At 37.8% G+C, this 23,844-nt stretch overlaps 1 protein-coding gene across 3 annotated transcripts in view; it reads right to left on the reverse strand.

Annotated features, from left to right (window-relative positions):
- LOC122677962 (sterol carrier protein 2) overlaps positions 1-21,812 on the reverse strand; it is a 103,030-nt gene extending 81,218 nt beyond the window's left edge. For all 3 annotated transcript variants that reach the window (XM_043878304.1, XM_043878303.1, XM_043878305.1), the window contains exons 1-5: positions 21,653-21,812; positions 18,158-18,215; positions 12,979-13,050; positions 8,361-8,492; positions 7,029-7,093 (exon numbers count right to left, since the gene is read on the reverse strand). In XM_043878304.1, coding sequence (XP_043734239.1) covers positions 7,029-7,093; positions 8,361-8,492; positions 12,979-13,050; positions 18,158-18,215; positions 21,653-21,721 — 396 coding nt within the window. In that variant the 5' untranslated portion in view covers positions 21,722-21,812. The remainder of the gene's footprint in view (positions 1-7,028; positions 7,094-8,360; positions 8,493-12,978; positions 13,051-18,157; positions 18,216-21,652) is intronic.
- Positions 21,813-23,844: the final 2,032 nt, after the last annotated feature.

Genomic DNA, 23,844 nt, shown 5'->3' on the forward strand with positions numbered 1-23,844 from the left:
AACTACAGAAAGTCCACGTGCAGCAACGAAGACCCAGTGCAGCTATAAACAAAATTTTTTTTAATTAAAATTAAAAACAATTGACTATTTAAAACAAAATCAGTAACTGATGTGGGGTTTATAACATGTATAGTAAAATGTGCTTCTAGGAAGAGGCAACCAAAAAAATACTTCGTAAGATTCATGTAACATACTATAGTGACAGTCATAACATTACTTAAAGGGGGTTTCTGAATAAGTTAAAGATGAATGTAAACCCTAAAGAAACCACTAAAAGCAAAGCTCCAGAGGTATAGTTAATATGAACATAAAACTGACAAAATAAAATTATAAAGAATTCTCAATGAACAGAAAAGAAGACAAAGAGGAAAAAAAGAATAAAGAAGATATTGAACAAAAGAAAACAAGTAGAAAGATGGTAGATTTAAATCAGTGGTTTCCTAGTAAATATTTAAAAGGCTCATGTTGGGTGAAGGAGGTCTTACTGATAGCATTTGTCGATTTTGGGGGTGTAAATAATCCCGCAGTGACCAATTTGAATATGCTAGCATGATGTCACTGAAAGCAAAGATAGAAAAAAAAAAGGCATGTATAATCAGATCTTGCAAGCTGGTACAAGCCAGTAGGCATCAGTTTCAGCTACGCACATCTGGATCAAAAGACCTGGTCTCAGTTGTATCACTAACTGCTAACTTGATCCTACGGCACTGTGTAATTACTTCACTCTGGGCTTCACGGTTTCACTTCACAGGTACGACATCTTCAGGGCCACCTCTAACTAAAACATTGCCTAAATTATTTCTGTCCTACAGAAATACTAGCTTGAGGATAGTGGGAGGGACAAAAAGGATTAAAAAAAAGACAGAACTGCTTGAGAAAGTTAAGATATTATGTACAAAAATGCTGACTGGAGCACTATAACAGCAAAACAAAAAACAAAACACATATAAAATTAAAAGTAAACCATCTAACCAGAAAAGCAGAAGAGATCAATTGAAAACTTTACACCCATGAAAAGGGACACTAGGCAGCTGTTAAAAAATAAGGAAGTTTGTCATTCATTTGATGTCTGACAGAAAACAACAAAATTCTGTGAAGCAATTATCCTTCAATTAAAAAATATAATAATTTCTTAAAAAAATAAGGAAGTTGATCAATATGTTCGAACCAGGAAAGCTGTCCATTTGTAATGTGAAAAAGCAATATGTATAAAATTTTTTATCTTCTTCACATACATGTCAAATTTTTTTAACATTGTTAATATGTATGTGTGTGTAGTATAGTATATGAATATATTTAGATATCTGTATAAATATGGAAAAAAGAAAGGACATATAAATACACTGGTTACCTCGGAAGAACAGGATTAAACAAGCAGAAAATTACTTTTAACATATATACTTTTGAACAATGTTAAACAAGCAGAAAATGACTTTTTTTAAAAATATTTATTCATTTATTTGGCTGCACCAGGTCTTAGTTGCAGCATGTGGGATCTAGTTCCCTGACCAGGGATCAAACTTGGGCCCCCTGCATGGGGAGCTCAGAGTCTTAACCACTGGGCCAGCAGGGAAGTCCCAGAAAATGACTTTTAACACATATACTTTTTAAAAATTACTGGACTGTGGATGAGTTTTACTATTTTCTAGTTTTAATAAAAGTTATCAAGGTACCTACCATTAACTATGAAAGAAAAACATCTATTTATCATGTGACATAAAGATTAAGTACCTCTGTTAGCCAATCACCTAACCATCTTATTTTGCATCTTTTCTTGTTGTCACCCTGCAATCCAGTTTTTCAAACTGTCCCCTGAACATACTATATTCATTCCAACATTCATGACTTGGCTTATGATGTTTTATCCCATAACCAGAAACAACTTGTCTTCCTTGATCTTTAATTGTGTGTGTATGTGCTTGGTTGTGTCTGATTTTTTGTGACCCCATGGACTGCAGCCTGCAGGCTCCTGTGTCCATGGAATTCTCCAGGTAAGAATACTTGAGTTGGTTGCCATTTCCTCCTCCAGGGGTATCATTAATTACCTTCATTTTATTATTATTCTTATTTATTATATGGCAATTTTAGGGAATTCCCTCTCGGTCCAGTGGTTAGGACTCCACGTTTTCACTGCCAAGGGCCTGGGTTCAATCCCTGGTTGGGGAACTAACATCCCAAAACCTACACCACACCACCAAAAACAAAAAAAAAAATTGTTACTATACCTTAATTATATTTAAGACCCAACTTAGCTTAAACCATTTTCTTAAAATGCTCTCTAAGGGAAAATGGGAAATAGACTCTGTCGATTGGAGAGCCTGTGATGTTCCAGCCACTCCTTTGATTCTAAGAGATAATATTACATGGATTTAAATTAATATGGGGTAGAGGTCCTTTAATGTTCGAACACAGAAAATTGAATGAGATTGATCTCATGCATTAGGTTAACAATATAATCCCAAGTGAAAGGCTAAGTCTTTAACTTATTTTCTAACAAAGATTCTATCTTTATATTGTAGCACCTTCTATAGGGAAATCTGAATTTACCAGAGAGATCAATTACTAGATATTCATATTTTAAAGAATCATCAAGTATATAATTAAAGAAACAACTCCCCTCTTGCGAGTTCTTATATATATATATATAAGAAATTATATATTTAACACTGGAGAAACAAAACTAAAAAGTAGAAACCATTACCAAATGATTATTACTAAAATTAAGACTACTTTTAAGATCAAGAGACTATGGCTTAACTAAAATGGTGGTGGGTGGGTGTCTCGAAGTCATATCCGACCCTTTGTGACCTCAAGGACTGTAGCCCACCAGGCTCTGTCTGTGGGATACCCAGGGAAGAATACCAAAGCGGATTTCCATTTCCTTCTCCAGGGGATCTTCCTGTACCAGGGATTGAACTAGCATCTCCTACATTAGCAGGCAGATTCTTTACCACTGAGCCACCAAGGAAACTCTTAACTAAAATATAACTCTTTAAAATGATGTCAATAACCAAACTTATAGACCCTTAGTCTTTAAATTGTCAAAAAATTCGTTTACAAGTTGCTTCAAATTGCTTAAAACACTCATTTAATAATTTTCTAATTACTTTTTCACAAATAGAAGGTAAAAATATTCTACAGCTAATGAGTCCAAACGCAATATCCATAGATACACAAAACAAACGTCTATAACCTGTGTTGTACTAATAGTCTCCATACAAAGAAGATACTAAAAGAGAATTCCCTGGCAGTCCAGTGGTTAGGAATCTGTGTTTTACTGCTGATGACCAAAGTTCAATCTTTGGTTGGAGAACTAAGATACCACAAGCCATGCAGTGTGGCCCAAAAACAAAGATATTAAACCCCACTATTCTCTTTGCTTTTGTATTGCTTTTTTTTTCTTTTGTTCTGCAGTTCACTGTGACATGTCTGTATGAGTTTCTATTTATTCTACTTTGGAGTCACTGGACTTTCAGTCTATAGATTAGTGTCCTTTGCCAGTCCAAGGTATATGCTAACCATTATCTCTTCAAATAATACCTATACCCTACAAAATAACCAGAAAATTATTAACAAAATGGCAGTAAGTCTATACTTAACAATAATACCTTAAATGTAAATGGACTAAATTCTCCAATCAAAAGACACACAGTTAATAACAGAGTTTTAAAAAACACCTAACTACATGCAGCCTGTAAGAGACTCACTTGAGATGTAAGGATACACACTGACTAAAGGTGAAGGGATGGAAAATGATATTCCATGCACCTGTAAACCAAAACCAAGCTACGGTAGATATATAGTGATGAACTTTGAACAACGTGAGTGTCGGGGCACTGACCCTCCATGCAGTTGAAAAGCTGCATATAATTTACAGTCTGCATATAATATATAATTTATATGTACAATTCCTCCATATCCATGGCTCTTCCATATCTTCGGTTCCATATCAGTAAATTCAACCAACTGTAGTACTTGTAGTATTTGCTACTGGAAAATAATCCATGTAAAAGTGGAACCATGCAATTTAAACTTGTATTGTTCAAGGGTTGACTGTACTTACATCAGACAAAATAGACTTTAGGACAAAGACTGTACTAAGAGACAAAGAAGGTCATTCAGTTCAGTTCAGTCCAGTTCAGTTCAGTCGCTCAGTCACGTCCAACTCTTTGTGACCCCATGAATCGCAGCACACCAGGCCTCCCTGTCTATCACAAACTCCCGGAGTTTACTCAAACTCATGCCCATCGAGTCGGAAGAAGGTCATTATACAATGATAAATGAGTCAGCACAAAAAGAGGGTATAACATTTGTAAATATTTGTGCACCCAACATAGCAGCACCTAAATACATAAAGCAAATATTAACAGATCTAAAGAGGGAAATAGATAGCAATACAATAATAGTAGGAGATTTTAATACTCAACTTTCATCAATAAACAGATCATTTAGACAGAAAATCAATAAGGAAACACCAGCCTTAAACAAGATACTATATTACATAGACTTGGCAAAGACTTGCAGAACATTCTGTTCAAAATCAACAGAATACACATTCTTCTCAAGCACACACAAAATGTTCTCCAGGATAGACCATATGTTAGGCCACAAACAAATCTTAATAAATTTAAGACTGAAATCATAGAAAGCATCTTTTCCAACCACTGTGGTTTAAAAGCAGAAAACAATTACAAGAAGAAAACTATAAAATTCAAATATGTGGATATCAAACAACATGCTACTGTACAACCAATAAGTCAAAGAAGAAATCATAAAGTACCCTGAGACAAACAAAAATGGAAATACAATACACCAAAATTTGTGGGATGCCGTAAAAGCAGTCCTAAGAGGGATATTCATAACAATGCTTACATTAAGAACAAGAAAGATCTCAAATAAACGACTTAACTTTTCACTCAAGAAACTAGAAAAAAAGAATAACCAAAGCCTAAAATCATTAGAAGGAAGAAAATAACAAAGATTAGAGAGGAAATAAATGAAAGAGAGGCTGAAAAGAAAATTAAAAAGATAAATGAAACTAACAACTAATTTTCAGAAAAGATAGACAAAATGCCTGTGCCCTATTTTCTCTCTCACCACTTCTCCCGATTAATTCCAATTACCCATTTATTAAAACTTATCACACTGTTCTCCATATATCATAACTTTCTGCCTATTTTCAATCTTTTTTCTTTCTATAGTGTACTCTAAATAATTACTTCTAGTCCTGTTTCACTAGAAATTCTCTTTTGATCATGTATAATTGGCTATCAAACCCATCTTTTGAATTTTCAATTTTAAATATTTCATTTTTATTCTATAAATCCTATTTGGTACTTTTCCAAAGCCTACAATATCCCTTTTTGTAGTTTCTTATACCCCTGAGGTATTTTCAAGCTTGTCTTTTTTTTAAACATAGTAAGTATGCCTAAATCTGTAGCCAATGTATCCAGCTTTAGAGGTCTGCAGAGATCACTTTTTACTCTTCCTTCTTTCTCCTGGTCCTCAAATATGGTGCCTCGTTTCTTTAACGAGGTTATCTTTAATTGTAGGTCCTTGAAAACTTACTTGAAGAGTTCTCAAAGCCTAGAAGATGCTTTCCTCCACAAGAAAATTTGCAGTTGCTTCTGTTAAGTGCAACTTAATGGTAGAACATAATTGGTACCAATCTGGAACCAATTTAGACTCAATTCATGTGCCGTGCTGTACTTCGTTGCTCAGTTGTGTCCAACTCCGCGCAACCACATGGACTGTAACCCACCAAACTCCTCAGTCCATGGGGATTCTCCAGACAAGAATACTGGAGTGGGTTGTCATGCCCTCCTCCAGGAGATCTTCCCAACACAGGGATTGAAGCCAGGTCTCGCACATTGCAGGCGGATTCTTTACCGACTGAGCCTAAGTCCAGACTCAATTCATAGCCTGATGTTTCTTTCACCACCCAGGTAAACGAGCATTTTGGCAGCAGTCCCACATGAAAATGGCCTTTGGTTTCTTAATTCTCAGTGAAAGGTTTTCTGGTTATTTTGTCCTCTTTTCTTCTCCCTTGCTCTGCTCACTGCCAAGGCAATTCTCCCTATAATCTCCTGAAGGTGGGGAAAAGAGGATATAGGGGAGGGGGGAAGTTTTACTTTGTGTTCACCCTTACCTAAAAGGTTTATCCCTACAGAGTCCACCCAGTTAAACGTGGAGAGTGGGTATTAAACTTCTGATCTTCGGAGCACCTGAGCTTCGACTACTTTCCCCTTCATCCTAGGGGGCCATCAAAATGGAAGCTCAAGGTTTCCTGATCAAAGGCCTCTGAGGCAAAAATAACTTCTAATGCTGATCTTAATTTTCTAGCATTCACCATTAGTTCCTCTCCTGTTAGTTCTTCAGTGTCTTCAGGGTATCTTATTTCTATTCCATTCAAATATTTTAGTTGTGATCATTAGGAGAAATGATTTAAAAACCTGACTTGCCATTATGGAAAACAGAAGTCCCAAACTTTATTGACACTCTTCAGTCTGTTGAATGGAATTAATTTTTCAATGAATGAATAAAATTTGAATGTTTCAAATTAAATACATAGGTCCATCTCAGATTCAATCATCTAACCTGTCTGAACATAAGTTTCACAAAATAAAGGTGTTGAGCAAAATTAACTCTTAAGATTCTTTACTGTCTAAATTACCACGATCTTTGCATACATATGGTCTTCTCAGGTGGCACAGTAAGAATCCACCTGCCAATGCAGAAAACCCAGGAGATGAGGGTTTGATCTCTGGGTCAGGAAGATTCCCTGGAGGAGAAAGTGGCAAGCCACTCCAGTATTCCTGCCTGGAAAATTCCACGGACAGAGGAGCCTGACAGGCAGGCTACAATTCATGGGGTCGCAAAAAGTTGGACATAACTGAGTGACACAGCACGTGTGCATGCATGCATATACAATCTCATTTTTCAGCTTTTGCAAGCTCTATTTATGGCAGTCAGAAGGGCAAAGTTTTCTCATAGTGTTATAACAATTCCAAAACAAAAATGAGACTCACGCTTACTGCAAGGGGTCCCTTTTCCATCTTCTCAAACCCAAGAGCCAAGACACAATCTGCCAGACCTTGAAAGAAAATGTAATTATCTTGAAAAATTAAATTTCTTGACTCGAACAAAATACCCTTAAACACTTCTATTTAAACAATTATGTTGATGTACACAAAATGTAAAAACATAGTGTAGTCCTATAAAATTTGTAATAAGTGAAAAATTACAGAGAAAATTCTTATACACCTCTAGATACGAGGAAAAATCAATAAAGTATATACTTCTTCCTTTGATTTTGAGTGTTAATAAAACTTTTTATTAATGTGGAAATATGTTCCAGTGAAGAACAGATACAAATAGCGAATTGTGAATTTTTAAACATTAAATAAAATTTAAAAAAATTTTAAAGAATCTTGATCAAAATCTCAACAGAACTATTTTTGGAAAGAGGGGGCATCTAAAAATGATGTTAAAGTTCAAATGAACAGCAAAACAAGCAGGACTGCCAAAATTTTTCTTTAAAAAAAGAAAAAAACCAAGGTAGGGGGCACAAGGGCTACTAGTATCCAACAGTGAAACATTATAAAGCTCCAAAAATTAAAACACCAAGTAGCAGAGTAATAATCAACAATCAGAAGAAAGAATAAAAGGCCTAATGAAGGAGCCTAGAACATTTGGAAATACAGACTATGATATATACCCAAGAGAACTGAAAACATATGGCCACAAAAAAGTTGTACACAAATGCTTATAGCAGGGTTATTCATAATAGCCAAAAAGTAGAAATAGCACAGTGTACATCAACTGATAATGGGTAAACAAAATGTGGTATATTCATACAATGGATTACTATTTGGCCACAAAAAAGAATGCAGTACTGATACATGCTAAAACATGAACAAACTGTGAAAATATTCTGGTAAGTGAAAAAAGCCATAAAAGGTCATATAATATAGGATTCCATTTATATAATGTTCAGAATATGTAAATCCATAGAGACAGAAAGTAAATTAGTGGTTGCCAAGGGTTGTGGGGAGGGAGAAATGGGAAGTGACCGCTAACAGGTACAGCTCTCTTCTGCGGGTGATACAAATGTTCTAAGATCAAACAGTGCTGATAGTTGCATAAACCTGGGAACATACTAAAGACACTGAATTCTACACTTTTGTGCTATATAAAGTATATATCAATACAATTTTTATTTAAAAAAAAATACATTAAAAAGCAATCCCTCTAAAAAAAAAAAAAAAGCAATCCCTCTGATGGTCGTATGGAGACATCATAAAAGAAAGGCAATAACCCCACATCTATTTAAGTACACTAGACAAATAGGCACTTCTCACCACCCTGAACCAGTTGCCGGGCCACAAACAAAGCAGTTGAGCCAGTAGAACAGTTATTGTTGACGTTGATTATAGGAATTCCAGTCAGTCCCAAACCATGATAGATAGCCCTCTGCCCACTGGCAGAGTCACCTACATAGAAAACAGAAAATTATCTATGCAACATGAGAATTATGGAGCTGTAAAGCAATATAATACATTATATTTTTCTAGTATTATGCCTTTGTCTAACATAAAACATGGACATCTTACTCAGAAACAGTTTCAGCATGAAGCACCACTTATTCTGCAAATACAAAAATTCTCAAAACACAGTATATATATGCACGTTATTTACATAACACAGAGGTAGGAAAGTAGAGAAATGACCAAGTAACAGCAAACAACTCAATCTGGGTAGGGTTACATGATAAAGGAAGCAATATTTCATGTAAATTTATCAGACATAAATCTCTGGAGTATCAGGCAAATTTGGCCTTGGAGTACAGAATGAAGCAGGGCAAAGGCTAATAGAGTTTTGCCAAGAGAATGCACTGGTCATAACACTGTCATCCAAAAACACAAAAGAAGACTCTGCACATGGACTTCACCAGATGGTCATTACCGAAATCATACTGATTATATTCTTTGCCACCAAAGATGGAGAAGCTGTATACAGTAAGCAAAAACAAGACCAGGAGCTGACTACAGCTCAGATCATGAACTCCTTATTGCCAAATTCAGACTTAAATTGAAGAAAGTAGGAAAAACCACTAGACCATACAGGTATGACCTAAATCAAATCCTTATGATTATACAGTGGAAGTGACAAATAGATTCAAGGGATTAGATCTGATAGACAGAGTACATGAAGAACTATGGACAGAGGTTCATTACATTGTACAGGAGGCAGTGATCAAGACCATCCCCAAGAAAAAGAAATGCAAAAAGGCAAAATGGTTGTCTGAGGTGGCCTTACAAATAGCTGTGAAAAGAAGAGAAGCAAAAGGCAAAGGAGAAAAGGAAAGATTAGGCCCATTTGAATGCAGAGTTCCAAAGAATAGCAAGGAGAGATAAGAAAGCCTTCCTCAGTGATCAATGCAAAAAAATAGAGGAAAACAACAGAATGAGAAAGACAAGAGATCTCTTCAAGAAAATTAGAGATACCAAGGGAACATTTCATGCAAAGATGGGCTCAATAAAGGACAGAAATGGTAAGGACCTAACAGAGGCATATGATATTAAGAAGAGGTGGCAAGAATACACAGAAGAACTATACAAAAAAGATCTTCATGACCCAGATAATCATGATGGTATGATCACTCACCTAGAGCCAGACATCCTGGAATGTGAAGTCAAGTGGGCCTTAGAAAGCATCACTACAAACAAAGCTAGTGGAGGTGATGGAATTCCAGTTGAGCTATTTCAAATCCTAAAAGATGATGCTGTGAAAGTGCTGCACTCAATATGCCAGCAAACTTGGAAAACTCACAGTGGCCACAGGACTGGAAAAGGTCAGTTTTCATTCCAATCCCAAAGAAAGGCAATGCCAAAGAATCTCACACTACCGCACATTGCACTCATCTCACACGCTAGCAAAGTAATGCACAAAATTCTCCAAGTCAGGCTTCAGCAATACATGAACTGTGAACTTCCAGATGCTTCAATCTGGATTTAGAAAAGGCAGAGGAACCAGAGATCAAATTGCCAACATCCACTGGATCATCAAAAAAGCAAGAGAGTTCCAGAAAAACATCTACTTCTGATTTACTGATTATGCCAAAGTCTTTGACTGTGTGGATCACAACAAACTGTGGAAAATTCTGAAAGAGATGGGAATACCAGACCACCTGACCTGCCTCCTGAGAAATCTGTATGCAGGTCAAGAAGCAACAGTTAGAACTGGACATGGAACAACACACTGGTTCCAAATCGGGAAAGGAGTACATCAAGGGTGTATACTGTCATCCTGCTTATTTAATTTATATGCATAGTACATCATGAGAAATCCTGGGCTGGATGAAGCACAAGCTGGAATCAAGATTGCCAGGAGAAATACCTCAGATATGCAGATGACACCCTTATGGCAGAAAGCAAAGAGGAACTAAAGAGCTTCTTGATGAAAGAAAAAGAGGAGAGTGAAAAAGCTGGCTTAAAATGCAACATTCAGAAAACTAAGATCATGGTATCTGGTCCCATCACTTCATGGCAAATAGATGGGGAAGCAATGGAAACAGTGACAGTCTTTATTTTCTTGGGCTCCTAAATCACTGCAGATGGTGACTGCAGCCATGAAATTAAAAGACGCTTGCTCCTTGGAAGAAATGTTATGACCAACCTAGACAGCATATTAAAAAGCACAGACATTACCTTGCCAGCAAAGGTCTATCTAGTCAAAGCTATGGCTTTTCCAGTAGTCATGCATGGATGTCAGAGTTGGACCATAAAGAAAGTTGAGCACTGAAGAATTTGAAGAATTGATGCTTTTGAACTGTGTTGTTGGAGAAGACTCTTGAGAATCCCTTGGACTGCAAGGAGATTCAACCAGTCCATCCTAAAGGAGATCAGTCCTGAATGTTCATTGGAAGGACTGATGCTGAAGCTGAAACTCTAATACTCTGGCCACCTGATGCAAAGAACTGACTCACTGGAAAAGACCCTGATGCTGGCAAAGATTGAAGGCGGGAGGAGGGGACAACAGAGGATGAGATGGTTGGATGGCATCACCGACTCAATGGTCATGAGTTTGAGTAAACTCCGAGAGTTGGTGATGTACGGGGAGGCCTGGCATGCTGCAGCCCATGGTATCACAAAGAGTCGGACACAACTGAGCGACTAAATGGAACTGAACTGAATAAATCTGTTAAAACTAACTGATCAAAAGGCCTTGATTTTTCTCTTCATATCAAAATTTCAAAAAGTTAAAAGATTCTGCATGCCAGGGTATTCCAGAAAAATAATAATCCAAGTGGAATACACATTTGATTCTCTTTCCCAAGTAACATGGCCGCCAAGGCAGACAAGCTGGAGCAGCATGATGGAAACACCTGAAGATACAGATGCTCTAGAAGTCTTCAAGGAAAACAGCAAGATTCAGGACCTCCTATTCATAAATACACTGTGCATCTCTTTGAACTAGTAAATTTCCCTTTAAGAATTCTCTTGATACCTTGAAATCTCAAAAACATAATCACAGATACACATAAAGATCATCTACAGGAATGCTTACTATATTCTTTTATAACTAAATAATTTAAAATGTCAACAAATACGATATCATTTCTACTGCTAAATAAACTGTAGTAAATCCTCAAGACTAACATATCATGAAATAATTTAAAATGTGTAAAAAGCCTAAGAATATTCTAAATGGCTATTAAAAGAGGGTCAATTAAACAAATCATGATATATCTATTCAATGGAACACTATGCTATCATTAAAAGAGACCAAGGAAACTCTTTATGAAATAACTGGAATAGTCACGAAGAACTACTAAGTTTAAAAAAAAAGTAAAATACAAAATAGTATGTATTTATGCTACCATGTGTCCAACAAAAGAAAGGGAGGGGTATTTATACACTCTCATACATTTACTTTTATATGCATAAATTACCTATGAAAAGGTAGATTAAAAATTAATGTACATGGCACTACTATACACAAAATAGGTAACAAGTATTTACTGTGTAACATAGGGAACAATATTCAACATCTATAATAACCTATAAAGTAAAATAATCTGAAAATATATATATGTAACTGAATCACTTTCCTGTACATGTCAAACTAACACAATATTTTAAATCAAATACACTTCAATTAAAAAAAAAAAGAAATGAGTGAAATCATCAGCAAAGGGAACCACAGACAAGGAGACAGGATTCAGAGTGAAACTTTCCACTATATAACCATCCACCTTTTTCTTGTATTTTTATACCATGTGAATATTTAATCTATTCCAGAAAAAAAAACTGAAAAATGTTAATGATAATGTGAAAGAAAACTGAACCACATGGGAAAAACTGGATACACAAAAATGAGAAAAACAGGTCACCAAAATGTATGTAACTAGGACCTAAATTTATAAGGCAATTATGTGTGTATAAATAATTCATTCATAATGCATTCACATGCATTCATACTCACTGAAGGATTTACACCAAAAAATTAATGGTAATAACATACGGATAATGAGATTACAGGTAACATTTTTTTCTTGTGCTTTTACATGCAACATTTTTCTAATCAGAAAAAAAAGTTTTCTAATCAGAAAAAAAAATATGGAAAACATTTTATTAGACACAAAAATCAATAAAAACAAATTTCAAGACAACAAAAAACAAAAATTTCTCATCTGAAAAATAATTACTTTTTCATGGTAGTAATTTTTACATGAGTAATTTTTTCTCTTTTAAAGGTAAGTGTTTTAAATTTGTCCCCTTTATTGGCAACACAATAATGGCAAAATATATGTGTGTACTAAACTAGGCTGACACATAAGGAAATTCTAAAAATAATGAAAATAAGACCCTGAATTCTGAGTTTTGAGGGTTAAAATTCACAAATTCCTCTGTATTGTTTATGTAGTTGATGACAGACTTAGGTGAACAACTTTTAGAATATATAGTCTCCACGTACCATAAACATAGCCAATACATGCCTGCTCCACTGCAGAATAAGGGATCTGTGCATCCGCCAAAGCCTTCTGGCCTATAAAAACAAAAAAGTTTTATCACATAGCGCTTTAAGTGAGTAAAAATAAGTTTAGAGTTTTCCCAGAGTAAATCTAACTCTAGAGTGTTGTTGCTGTTTAGTCGCTCTCTAACTCTAGTTTGTTCAGTTGCGGTTTGTGTCTGACTCTCTGTGACCCCATGTACTGTAGCCCGCCAGGATCCTCCCAACACTTGTCTATGGGATTTTTCCAGGAGATAATCTGGAGTGGGTTGCCATTTCCTCCTCCAGGGGATCTTCTCAACCCAGGGATCAATTCAAATGAAAATCTTTCATCAAATCATCTCAGCCTTTCAGAAGTTATCTTACCTTTCAAAAGTTATCATTTGGAGGGAGCTTCAAGAGGGAGGGGATATATGTATACCTATGGCTGATTCATGTTGAGATTTGACAGAAAACAGCAAAATTCTGTAAAGCAATTATCCTTCAATAAAAAATAAATTAATTTTTTTTAAAGTTATCATTTCTTCCTCTAAGCTATTGTAATACTTTTTCACACCACCTTCTTGATATTTAACATTTCCTATTCTAACTGTACACCTAACTATAAATATATTAAACCCCAAGAGTCTTAAAGCTCCTTAATGGCAAGGTATCTTATTCATTTCTGTCGCTCTATCACTCATCTAGAGGGCAAAATAGGATAGAATGTCAGTGCTGAGGAGGGGAACTGTGGGAGCACTCACATGGTCATCTTACAAAACCAGCATCAAGAGATGACTCTATGGAACAAGAAAAGAAGCTTCAAGGAAGCTACACAAAGGTGTAGAAATGACCACTGGAGGAATTGAGAAAAATTATGAAAATAAACTAAGAAGAGGAGAGTGGAAGCTACAGAAAATGTTGACCTAAATCCTCATCTACCATAGTGAAAAGCAAACAGGTATCTAAGACTGATAAATCAAAAATGAGAACAATTGTGGTGGAAAGAGAATTTAGAGATAGGGAGATAACCACCAGAAGAACTAAAGCCAGGACAGTTAAAAGAAGTTGCCCCAGAAGAGGTCTGGGAAGTATAAACCATCTGTGTGTATGTGTGTTTGTGTGTGTGTGTGTGTGTGCGTGTGTTCGTTCTAACCAAATGAATGTATCACTTTAAAGATTTTTTAACTTAAGAGGATATATGTATGATTGACCATGGGATTGGTTTAGTCAGACCAGTTTTCTTTTCCTGTTTAATGTATGAGCAAAAAAAAAAGAGCATTTTCATATGCTCCCAGTAAAACTAATAATGGTCAGAAAAATAATCTGACAAGACTGATAAAACTGTTTATATTCATTGCTCCAATGAGTCTACCTCTAGGCTTTGTCCTCAAAAATAACCAGTGATGAGAACAAATATGTGTGTTCAGCAAGATGTTCACTATAATTCTTCTAAAATATCAAAAAGCTGTAAAGCAAATATACAACAAAAATGATAGCATACTGTTATACAGAGTGAAGTAAGTCAGAAAAACAAATATAGTGTATAAATGTGTATATATATGGAATTTAGAAAAATGATACTGACGAACCTATTTGCAGGACAGGAATAGAGACCCAAACACAGAGAGTAGACTTCTGGGCACAGTGAGGAAAGGAGAGGGTCAGACGAATGGACAGTAGTATTGAAACATGTACGTAACTGTGTGTAACACAGATAGCTAACAGGAAGCTGCTATATAGCACAGGGATTTCAGCCTGGTATTCTGTGACAACCTAGCCAGGTGGGATAGAATGGAGGGGGAAGGGAAGTTCAAGAGGGAGCGGACATGTGTATACCTATGGCTGATTCATGCTGATGTGTGACAGAAACCAACAACACTGTAAAGCAATTATCCTTCAATTAAAAATAAACAACTTTAAAAAAATTTTAATTATGGCATAAATATACAAAGAAACATGTAAATTTAATTTTTTTCAGTTTTAAGTGACAGGAGAAAAGCTTATAATAATAAGTTTTAGAAATCATGATACAAAACTGCATTTAGAATAAGATCCCAGGGAGCCATAGAAAAAAAAATATTAAAAGAGAACACACCAAGGTGTTAACAGTAGCAAGGCCTGGGTTACAAATTTTGTTTGCATTATTATATATTTCTATGTTCCAATAAATAACATGCATTGCTCTTATAATTAGTAGGAGAGAATGAGTTATGGTGAAAAGGTATAAGTTTGAGCCTGTGCTCTGACCCTCCTCTAAGTGGCCAAAGCATCTTGCACCTCCCATGGTCTATTCACCATGTATGGGAACTTGCCTTATTTTCCATACTAGAGGGCAAAGGCTCTGATATCTGTACACCAGACTTTGACTGAATCTTTCCAAGTGCCCGGGATGCACTCCTTAATATTTGTTGAACATTTTCTCCTAACACCAGGTTGTCTTCATATATTTTCAGATTTAAATCATCATTCAGTAAAAATGTTCAAGGGATTAGAAAACAAAGGAAGCACAGAAGTAACTATTAATATTTGAAACAGTTTCAGAGAGTTACATGGTGTTGTTTTACCACTTTGCATTTAGCTGCAGAGGGATTCCTAACCTTTCTCTGAGGGAAAGAGGAAGGGCAGGACTGTGTAAAGAGTAAGAAGTCTGTAAACAATGTGACAGGACACAATACTGCTGGTCGTGCTTCCCTCCACACTATGCATTTAGGAAACAATGAGGGCGGGGAAGGTAGCAGAACCCCCTCCTAAAACCAGTTTGGAGAATTAGAGGGTAAGACTTTGGTTAAACCAATTCTCTTGCCTCAGCACCACAGCTGACAAGTTAAGTCCAGAGGGCTGAGTACAAAATCATTTATAGTATCTCAGGGGCTTCCCCGCCAAGTCATGCTTAGATACATGTTCAGCTAAACACGACTGATGTAGGCTGAAGGTGAACATACTCACCTAGAACTACATGAGATATGTGAACAGAGTCACCCTTTTGCACTTCTCACCTCCCTCTCACTTCTCACAGTTGGAACCAAGGGGTTTTATAAAAACAAAGCTAAGTTTTAAAAGTATATTCTACATAAAATTCCTTTTTTTAAATTGAGTTCATTTTCCTAATAAAGTCTGTAAAAGAAGAAAATTGTAATCAGCAAACAGAGGCAATCAAGCTGAATTTCTTGTTATTAGACAATTCCAGAGGTAAATTCAAACTTAATAACTTCATCTCAACATTACCATCTTATAATCAAAATATTCTACCCATATATTATTATAGTAACCACTTTTAACTAACAAAGAAATAGAACAAAAAATACACAGAAAAATTGATTAAAGCATTTCCTATTTCAAAGAAAAGTAGAAGCTGTTTGGAGACAACAGTCAAGAGGAGAAGATTTAACAACCAAACGATAAACACTGAATGAATATTGTATACCTAGAGAATCAACATCAGCTAATCAAATCTCACAAACTTCCTTCTGGGGGACAGAGATGCTCTGATTCCCTGTATAATAAACACAGAGCTGTATAATGGAGTTGAAATGAAATCTAATTTATGAACACTGAGTGCACAAGGTACTTACTTGGATAGACAGGGAGTGTTTAATGAAAAATGACAATAATCTTGTCTGGGTTGCCTGGCAACAATCTGACAGGGAAAGGAGGAAGGGGAAGGCTTCACAGGAGACGACTGTTCCTAAACAACTTCATGGGACCACGAAGTTTCCAAGTTCTCCATGTGCAGGAAGCCTTTGTTGTTCAGTTGCTAAATCACGTCCAACTCTGTGACCCCATGGGCTGCACTATGCCAGGATTCCCTGTCCCTCACTATCTCCCAGAGTTTGCTCAAATTCATGTCCCTTGAGTCAGTGATGTTATCTAACCATCTCATCCTCTGCCGCCCTCTTCTCCGTTTGCCTTCCATCTTTCCCAGCACCAGGGTCTTTTCCAGTGAGTCAGCCCTTCATATCAGGTGGCCAAAGTTTTGGAGCTTCGGCATCAGTCCTTCCAATGAACATTCAGGGTTGATTTATTTTAGGATTGACTGGTTTCAGCTCCTTGCTGTCCCAAGGGACTCTCAAGAGTCTTCTCCAGCACCACAGTTTGAAAGCACCAATTCTTCAGCGCTGAGCCTTCTTTATGGTCTCACACTCACATCCATATATGACTATTGGAAAAAACCATAGCTTCATCTATACAGACCTTTGCCAGCAAAGCAATGTCTCTGCTTTTTAATATGCTGCCTACAATTGTCATAGCTTTCCTTCCAAGGAGCAAGCGTCTTTTGATTCCATGGCTGCAGTGACCATCCGCAGTGATTTTTGGAGCCCAAGAAAATAAAATCTGTCACTGCTTGTACTTTTTCCCCTTCTATTTGCCATGAAGTGATGGGATCGGATTCCTTGATCTTAGTTTTTGAATGCTGAGTTTTAAGCCAGCTTTTTCACTCGCCTCTTTCACCCTCATCAAGAGGCTCTTTAGTTCCTCTTTTTTTTTTTCATTCATTTTTATTAGTTGGAGGCTAATTACTTTATAAGATTGTAGTGGTTTTTGTCATACATTGACATGAATCAGCCATAGATTTACATGTATTAGTTCCTCTTCATTTTCTGCCATTAGAGTGGTATCATCTGCATATATGAGGTTGTTGATATTCCTCCTGGCACTGTTCACTTCAGCTTATGATTCATTCAGCCTGGCATTTCCCATGATATATCCTGCATATAAGTTAAATAAACAGGGTGACAATAAATAGCCTTGTCAAGCTCCTTTCCCAATTTGAACCAGTCCGTTGTTCCATGTAAGGTGCTAACTGTTGCTTCTTGACCTGCATACAGGTTTCTCAGGAGATAGATAAGGTGGTCTGGTATTCCCATCTCTTGAAGAATTTTCCAGTTTGTTGTGATTCACACAGTCAAAGGCTTTCACGTAGTCAATGATGCAGAAGTGGATGTTCTCCTGGAATTCCTTTGCTTTGGAATGGATCTCTATGATCCATTGAATGTTGGCAATTTGATCTCTGGAAGCCAGAATTTCCCTTAAACAACTGATACCTAAGTTTAGACTGCTTAGCCCTGAAAAAGCTTCCTGTGAAGGTTGCAAGGCTGCTCCACAATCAAGACAGACCACATAATAAACTACAGTGTTCAAAGATCTAAATGTTCTATTTTACCTGCTTCCTTTGCCAAGTCAGGGTAGTCTCTTGCATTCTCCACTCCAGGCTTTGTGAACTAGAAATATAGAAGATAATAAAAGGAAACAGTATGGTTATAGTCTCTCACAAGAGAGAACCACAGAAATACATTCATCTAGTCATTTAAACAAAAACAAACTGAGTACCTATCAGTGTTGCTGTACTCTGATAATAAATAATATACAGTTTGTACCTGCAGGGAACTTACATAACAGAAGACAGGCAATTACGCAACAAGGTCCTAAGTACAGAATGATTTGGGACAGACAACCACCCAGGCTCAGCAGACTAGAATGGCTTCCCAGAGGAACTGATATTTATTTAAATAAGGTATTTAAGGATGAGTAGGAGCTAGGTAAATGAAAGAAAAGGAAAGTCCACAGCTAAGAAATGCAAAAAATAAATAAAAAACCTACCCTAAAGCCTATAATAAAAACAGCAATCTGTTACCCTCCACTCACTAGTCTTACTTGCTCCCAAAACATCCATTTTCAATCCTTTTAGTTATTTCTTTTATAAAATGTCACATTTCTAAATATTCTGATACTATTATTTCTTGACTTAACAATTTAAGAAATTATATCATAGTCTCCAATAAGTGACAATGAGAATTAGGTCTCTTAGACCACCTCACATATACTTACAGTTCTCCATCCTCCTTATACAGTGGAAACACAAATTTTAAATTAAACCAGTATATAGTGCTTACCTTATTAGGACAATGTTGCTTATTATTGGACCAGGTTGTATATTATGATTATATGTGCTACACTGAGCAATTTGTTTTGCTTTGTTTTTCCTGGAGTTAACTGCCTCATTTTTTAAAGTTTAAGCAAACACTCTTGTAATCATTGACAAAGATTCTCTCCTTCACCAAATTCTATTCAAGCTTCTCTGATTCCTCTTCTCTACTCACATGTGTATATAGTTACTTTTGCAATAGCATACTATTGATTAAAATCTGCCCTAACACTTTACCTAGTGTCTACCTTTATCTTTGACAACAACCACACAAACTAAAAAACATAACTTTCCTTGCCATTCCACACACTCTTCTAAACACGCTGTCCCTTACCTCAACCCTGCCTCACCCCCAAAGTAATCATTATCCTGATCCTTATAATAACTGCCTTCCTTGTAGTATTTCGTAGTTCTATCACCCAAGTGTCTTGGACACTCTATTTCAGCCTTGCCTTTAAAAAAAATTATGGGTCTTTTAAATTCTCTTTTAATTTACAGGTTCCCCTCCACTACATTTTTTTCCTCTCAACACACCTGTTAAAGAACCCAGACTGCTGGGACTGTAGTATCCCACACTCTGGACTTTGTAGATCGCATAATCATGCAGTTCAACCTGTTCCTCTATTCCCTGTCCCACAAATTGGCAGCCGGATCCAGAATCTTGCAGGCTCACTCTATCTCTTTGGCAAAACTATCAGTAGTGGTCTACTCTTTCATCCGGGAACATATGATTTTCTCTCTTTGTGTTGTTAGCAGCTCTTAGTACTCAATGATTAGAACCAGTAATTCTCAAAACTTTTCAGTCTCAAGATGGCTTTACATTCCTAAAAACCACTGAAGATGCCAGAACTTTGATCATGAGGGTTATAGTTACCAATATTTGCCCTATTAGCAGATATAACAGGACATTTAAAATAACAATTCACTCAAAAAAAAAAAAAACCCATTACATGTTAACATAAATAATTTTATTAAAAATTATTATATTCCCCCCAAGAAAAATTATGAGGGGTATTGTTTTGCACTTCAGCAATTCTCTTTAATATCTGCTTTCATCAGAGGCAGGTGAATTCTTACATCTGACACAGCTGATTCATCATTCAACCTTTGGCATTATTTTTTAGGTTGAAGTCTATGAAGCAAATCTGACCTCACACAGATATGTGGTTAGAAAAGGGAGGAGGACTTTAATAGCCTTTTAAGATAATTGTGGATATTCTTTTTTAATACTAGACTAAAACGTAATAAGTGGGAGTTGCTGACAGGCTAAAAGCAATGTTGAACTTAAAAGAATATCAATGAACTTTTCATACTCTTGCTATACTCAAGTCCATTAAAATCTTGCCCTTTGAGTACAGTGATAATCTGACTTTTCTCTGGAGTCTTTTAAAAATTTTTTAAGGTATTCCCTGGTGGTCTAGTGGCTTAGAATCTGAGCTTCCAAGGCAGGAGGCCCTGGGTTGATCCCTGGTTGGGGAGCTAGATACAACATGCCACAACTAAAGATCCTGTGTGCTGCAACTAAGACCTGACACAGCCAAATAAATAAATATTTTTAAAAGGAATGGGATTACTACCCTTATAAAAAGATCCCCTAGATTTTCCTTGCCCCTTCTGCCACACATAGCTGTCTATGAAACACAGAGCAGGACCTTAAAAGTTTAAGGCTGTTTTCATAGAAAGAGAACTTCCCATAGGAACCCTCTGTCACAAAGCATATCCATTTAATAGTGTTCAACTAACACTTACTGAGCTCTTCAGGCACAAGGCATTTTGGAAGTGCTAGAGGTATAGCAATTAATTAACCTGGGAGATGGCTATATGCAAAAGAAGAATATAGACATATAAACAGAATTTCAGGATAAAATATAAAGTACTAAGACAGAGGTTAAGTACAGGGCTCTATGGGACAGTCAGGAGAATCAGAACTTCTCCTAGAAGATCTGAATTGATCTCTTAAAAATACAAGCAAGTTAACCAAGTGAAGACAAATGGTCTTAAGGAGAGAAAACAACAGAAAGCAAGGCAACAGAGGCATAAAAAGGTTTGGGACGAAACTATCAGTACTTTGGCATCACTGGAGCACAGACGTAGTGAGCATGTCAAGAAATGAGATTGTAGCTGCCTCTGGCCTCCCGAGTACCAAGCAGAGTACCATGTGAGAAACGCAAAGCTCGGAGGATGCAAAAAAGCTGCCACCTGTGCCAAGACGCTGAGCATCACTAAGATTTCTACTCTGCGCTTGGAACTGAGAAGGGATCCAACACGGAGTATTCCTGAAAGTGCAGGGTTGGCGACAGTCACGACCTGCTTTCCTTTTGGGTATGGGGCAAACCTTGCCTCAGTTACAAGTCCACACAACTTAGGATTCCACCCATATTCTAAGGAGGTGCGGAGTTTGGGTCATCTTGAGGTCTTCTTCACAAACTGCGCCCCAGGAAGAAAAGGGAAGAGGGAGGGAAAAAATAGCCTCAGAACAACGCTGCGCCATTATGATTCCGCAGAGACATCAACATCATAACCCATCAACTCTGATGCCTCACAGACAAGGAGCCGAGCTGGGCGGTAGGAAGCCAGTGGCGCCCTCCGGTAGGAAGGGCAGACAGACGGACGGCGTCAAGTCCTGACACCCCACCCCCACCCGCCGTTTCCCGGTCACTCAGGGCTCCCGCGGCCTCACCCAGGCTGAGCGGAGCAGGGAGCCCACCTACGGGGACCCACGGCTCTGTTTACCTTGGTCATCCCAACCCCCACCACAAACACCCGGTTCCGGAGCAGACACTGTGAAGCGGACAAAGGCATTGTTCGAACCACTGTGAGCACAGGCGGGCGCAGCGGACGTAGAGCTTGCAGGTCTGAGGTTGGCGCAGACTAAAGCTGCAGCTCCGCCTGAGCTCTGGGGTCAGGGACGCGACAGGAGGCGGGCTAGGGGCGGGGCTGGCAGGCCGGGCGAAGGAGGGGGCCAGGGGGCGGGGTGGGCAGAACTGGCAACGTGCGCGTGCGCGGAGACACCGGCGACGCGCTCTCGGTGTAGGGAGGAAAGTGCTAGGGTACTTAAGTGGACAACGTTCAAGGCGAGAATTAACTGGTTGGTTGGAAACTCCGTCCCTTTCAGCCCTCGAAAAAGGCTCTATAGCCTAGTACCAGTCCTTCAGGTTTAGGTTCTCTATGCTGAGGGCGACTGTGGCCTGCAGCAAGGCCTGAGATTGAGGGAGAAGACCAGATTCACGAAAGGGTAGCCTGAGGAAAAATTTAGAAATGTTGGGAGTTGATCTGTATCCTATCGGTCGTAGTAGTTAGAAGAGATACACTACGGGGGAGGGGGGACGGATTTTATTATATGAATGTCTAAAATAAAACCAAAGTCCTGTCACTAGCTGTGTGACTTTTTTTTTTTTTTTAGTGTTTATAATATGGTTTGTTTGTTCACTATTTATGTATCTTTGGCTTTGCCGGATGTCCCTTGCTTTGCGCACTTTCTCTGGTTGTAAGGAGCAGCGGCTAGTCTTCCTTGCGGTACACAGGCTTCTCACTGTGGTGGCTTCTCTTGTTGGGGAGCACAGGCTCTAGATGCCCCGGCTTCAGTAGTTGCAGCACCTGCGCTCAGTAGTCGTGGCGAACTGAGGCATAGTTGCTCAGGGGCTTGTGGGATCTTCCCAGACAGGGGATTTGAGCGAACCCGTGTCCCCTGCATTGGCAGACAGATTCTTATCCTCTGTGCCACCAGGAAGGTCCGCTGTGTGACCTTTTGTCTTGTGAGGATTAAGCGAAGTGATAGAAGCAAAGTCTTTAGCACTTGATACAAGGAATATATATGTAGGTATGTTGTGGATATATTATATATTTAGGGGATGATTTTTATTGGCTGATTCTGAATTTGCAGATTTTCCTACTGATAAGAATGTATCTGTAACCCCAAAATCAATACTCCAAGAGATCTGGAGGTGGGGGGAATAAATGTGAGTTGCCCCATGTGTCTGTTCTCAGTTGAGGTTACACAAGACCCTGTCCAGTTCATGCTGTAAACAAATGTGTTTCTCATGATTTAGTGCCATGTTTTTCACATTTTTGTGCTTTTTTGTTGTTGATTTCACCATTTAAAAATCTCCCGCAAAAAAAAAAAAAAAAAATCTCCCGAAACCATGGTGCCTGAAGTACTACCTGGTATACCTAAATACAAGATGGGTGTGAGGTGCACTGTGAAGAAAATACTGAGCTTGGCTCATACATGAGTTACAGTGTTCTTGGCCCTGAGTTCAAATACAAATAACAAGATGTCTTTAAACAGAAACACATAAAACCAGCTTATTTATTGATCAATTGACAAAATATGTTGTGGGCAGAGACTTGCTGGTGCCTAACTCTGTATTTTCCTTAGGAGCAATTGTTCAGTATTCACTAATTTATGTTCACAGCAACTTTTAGAACATAACTAACACCAAAATCTGAGAACTGACTCTGTGTGTGTGTGTGTGTGTGTGTGTGTGTGTGTGTTTGTAAAATTTCTGAGGCCCCTTCCAGTCTTAAGGGTGTATGATAAGAGCCCCTCATAGATCTTCATGGCATAAAGCATTAAATGTTGAAAGGTTACCTCCTCCAGTTGTTCTTAGGACTTGTAGAATTTAAGACCAGGTGTTCATTTAGCAGAAACTCCCCTTGGCTGCTGAGGAGTTACTGAGCAGGAGGTGAAAAGACAGAGGACTTGGGGCAAGCTGAGGTGTTTCTGAGACTGACCAAGCTATCTCTGTGGGGACTGAGTATCCTGTCTGGGGGTAGGGGTGGGTGGGTAGGGACATGTTCAAATTAAGGCTGACTGGCCTCAAGGGGGTTGGAAAAGACAGACACACTTAGCCCTGAAGGGAAACTGAACCAAGTGGACTCTCAGTTCAAAGGCCATTTTTATGATTTCAAAACACCTTATAGAA

The sequence above is a fragment of the Cervus elaphus genome, chromosome 20 (genome assembly GCF_910594005.1).
Source record: "Cervus elaphus chromosome 20, mCerEla1.1, whole genome shotgun sequence".
Classification (NCBI taxonomy): Eukaryota; Metazoa; Chordata; class Mammalia; order Artiodactyla; family Cervidae; genus Cervus; species Cervus elaphus.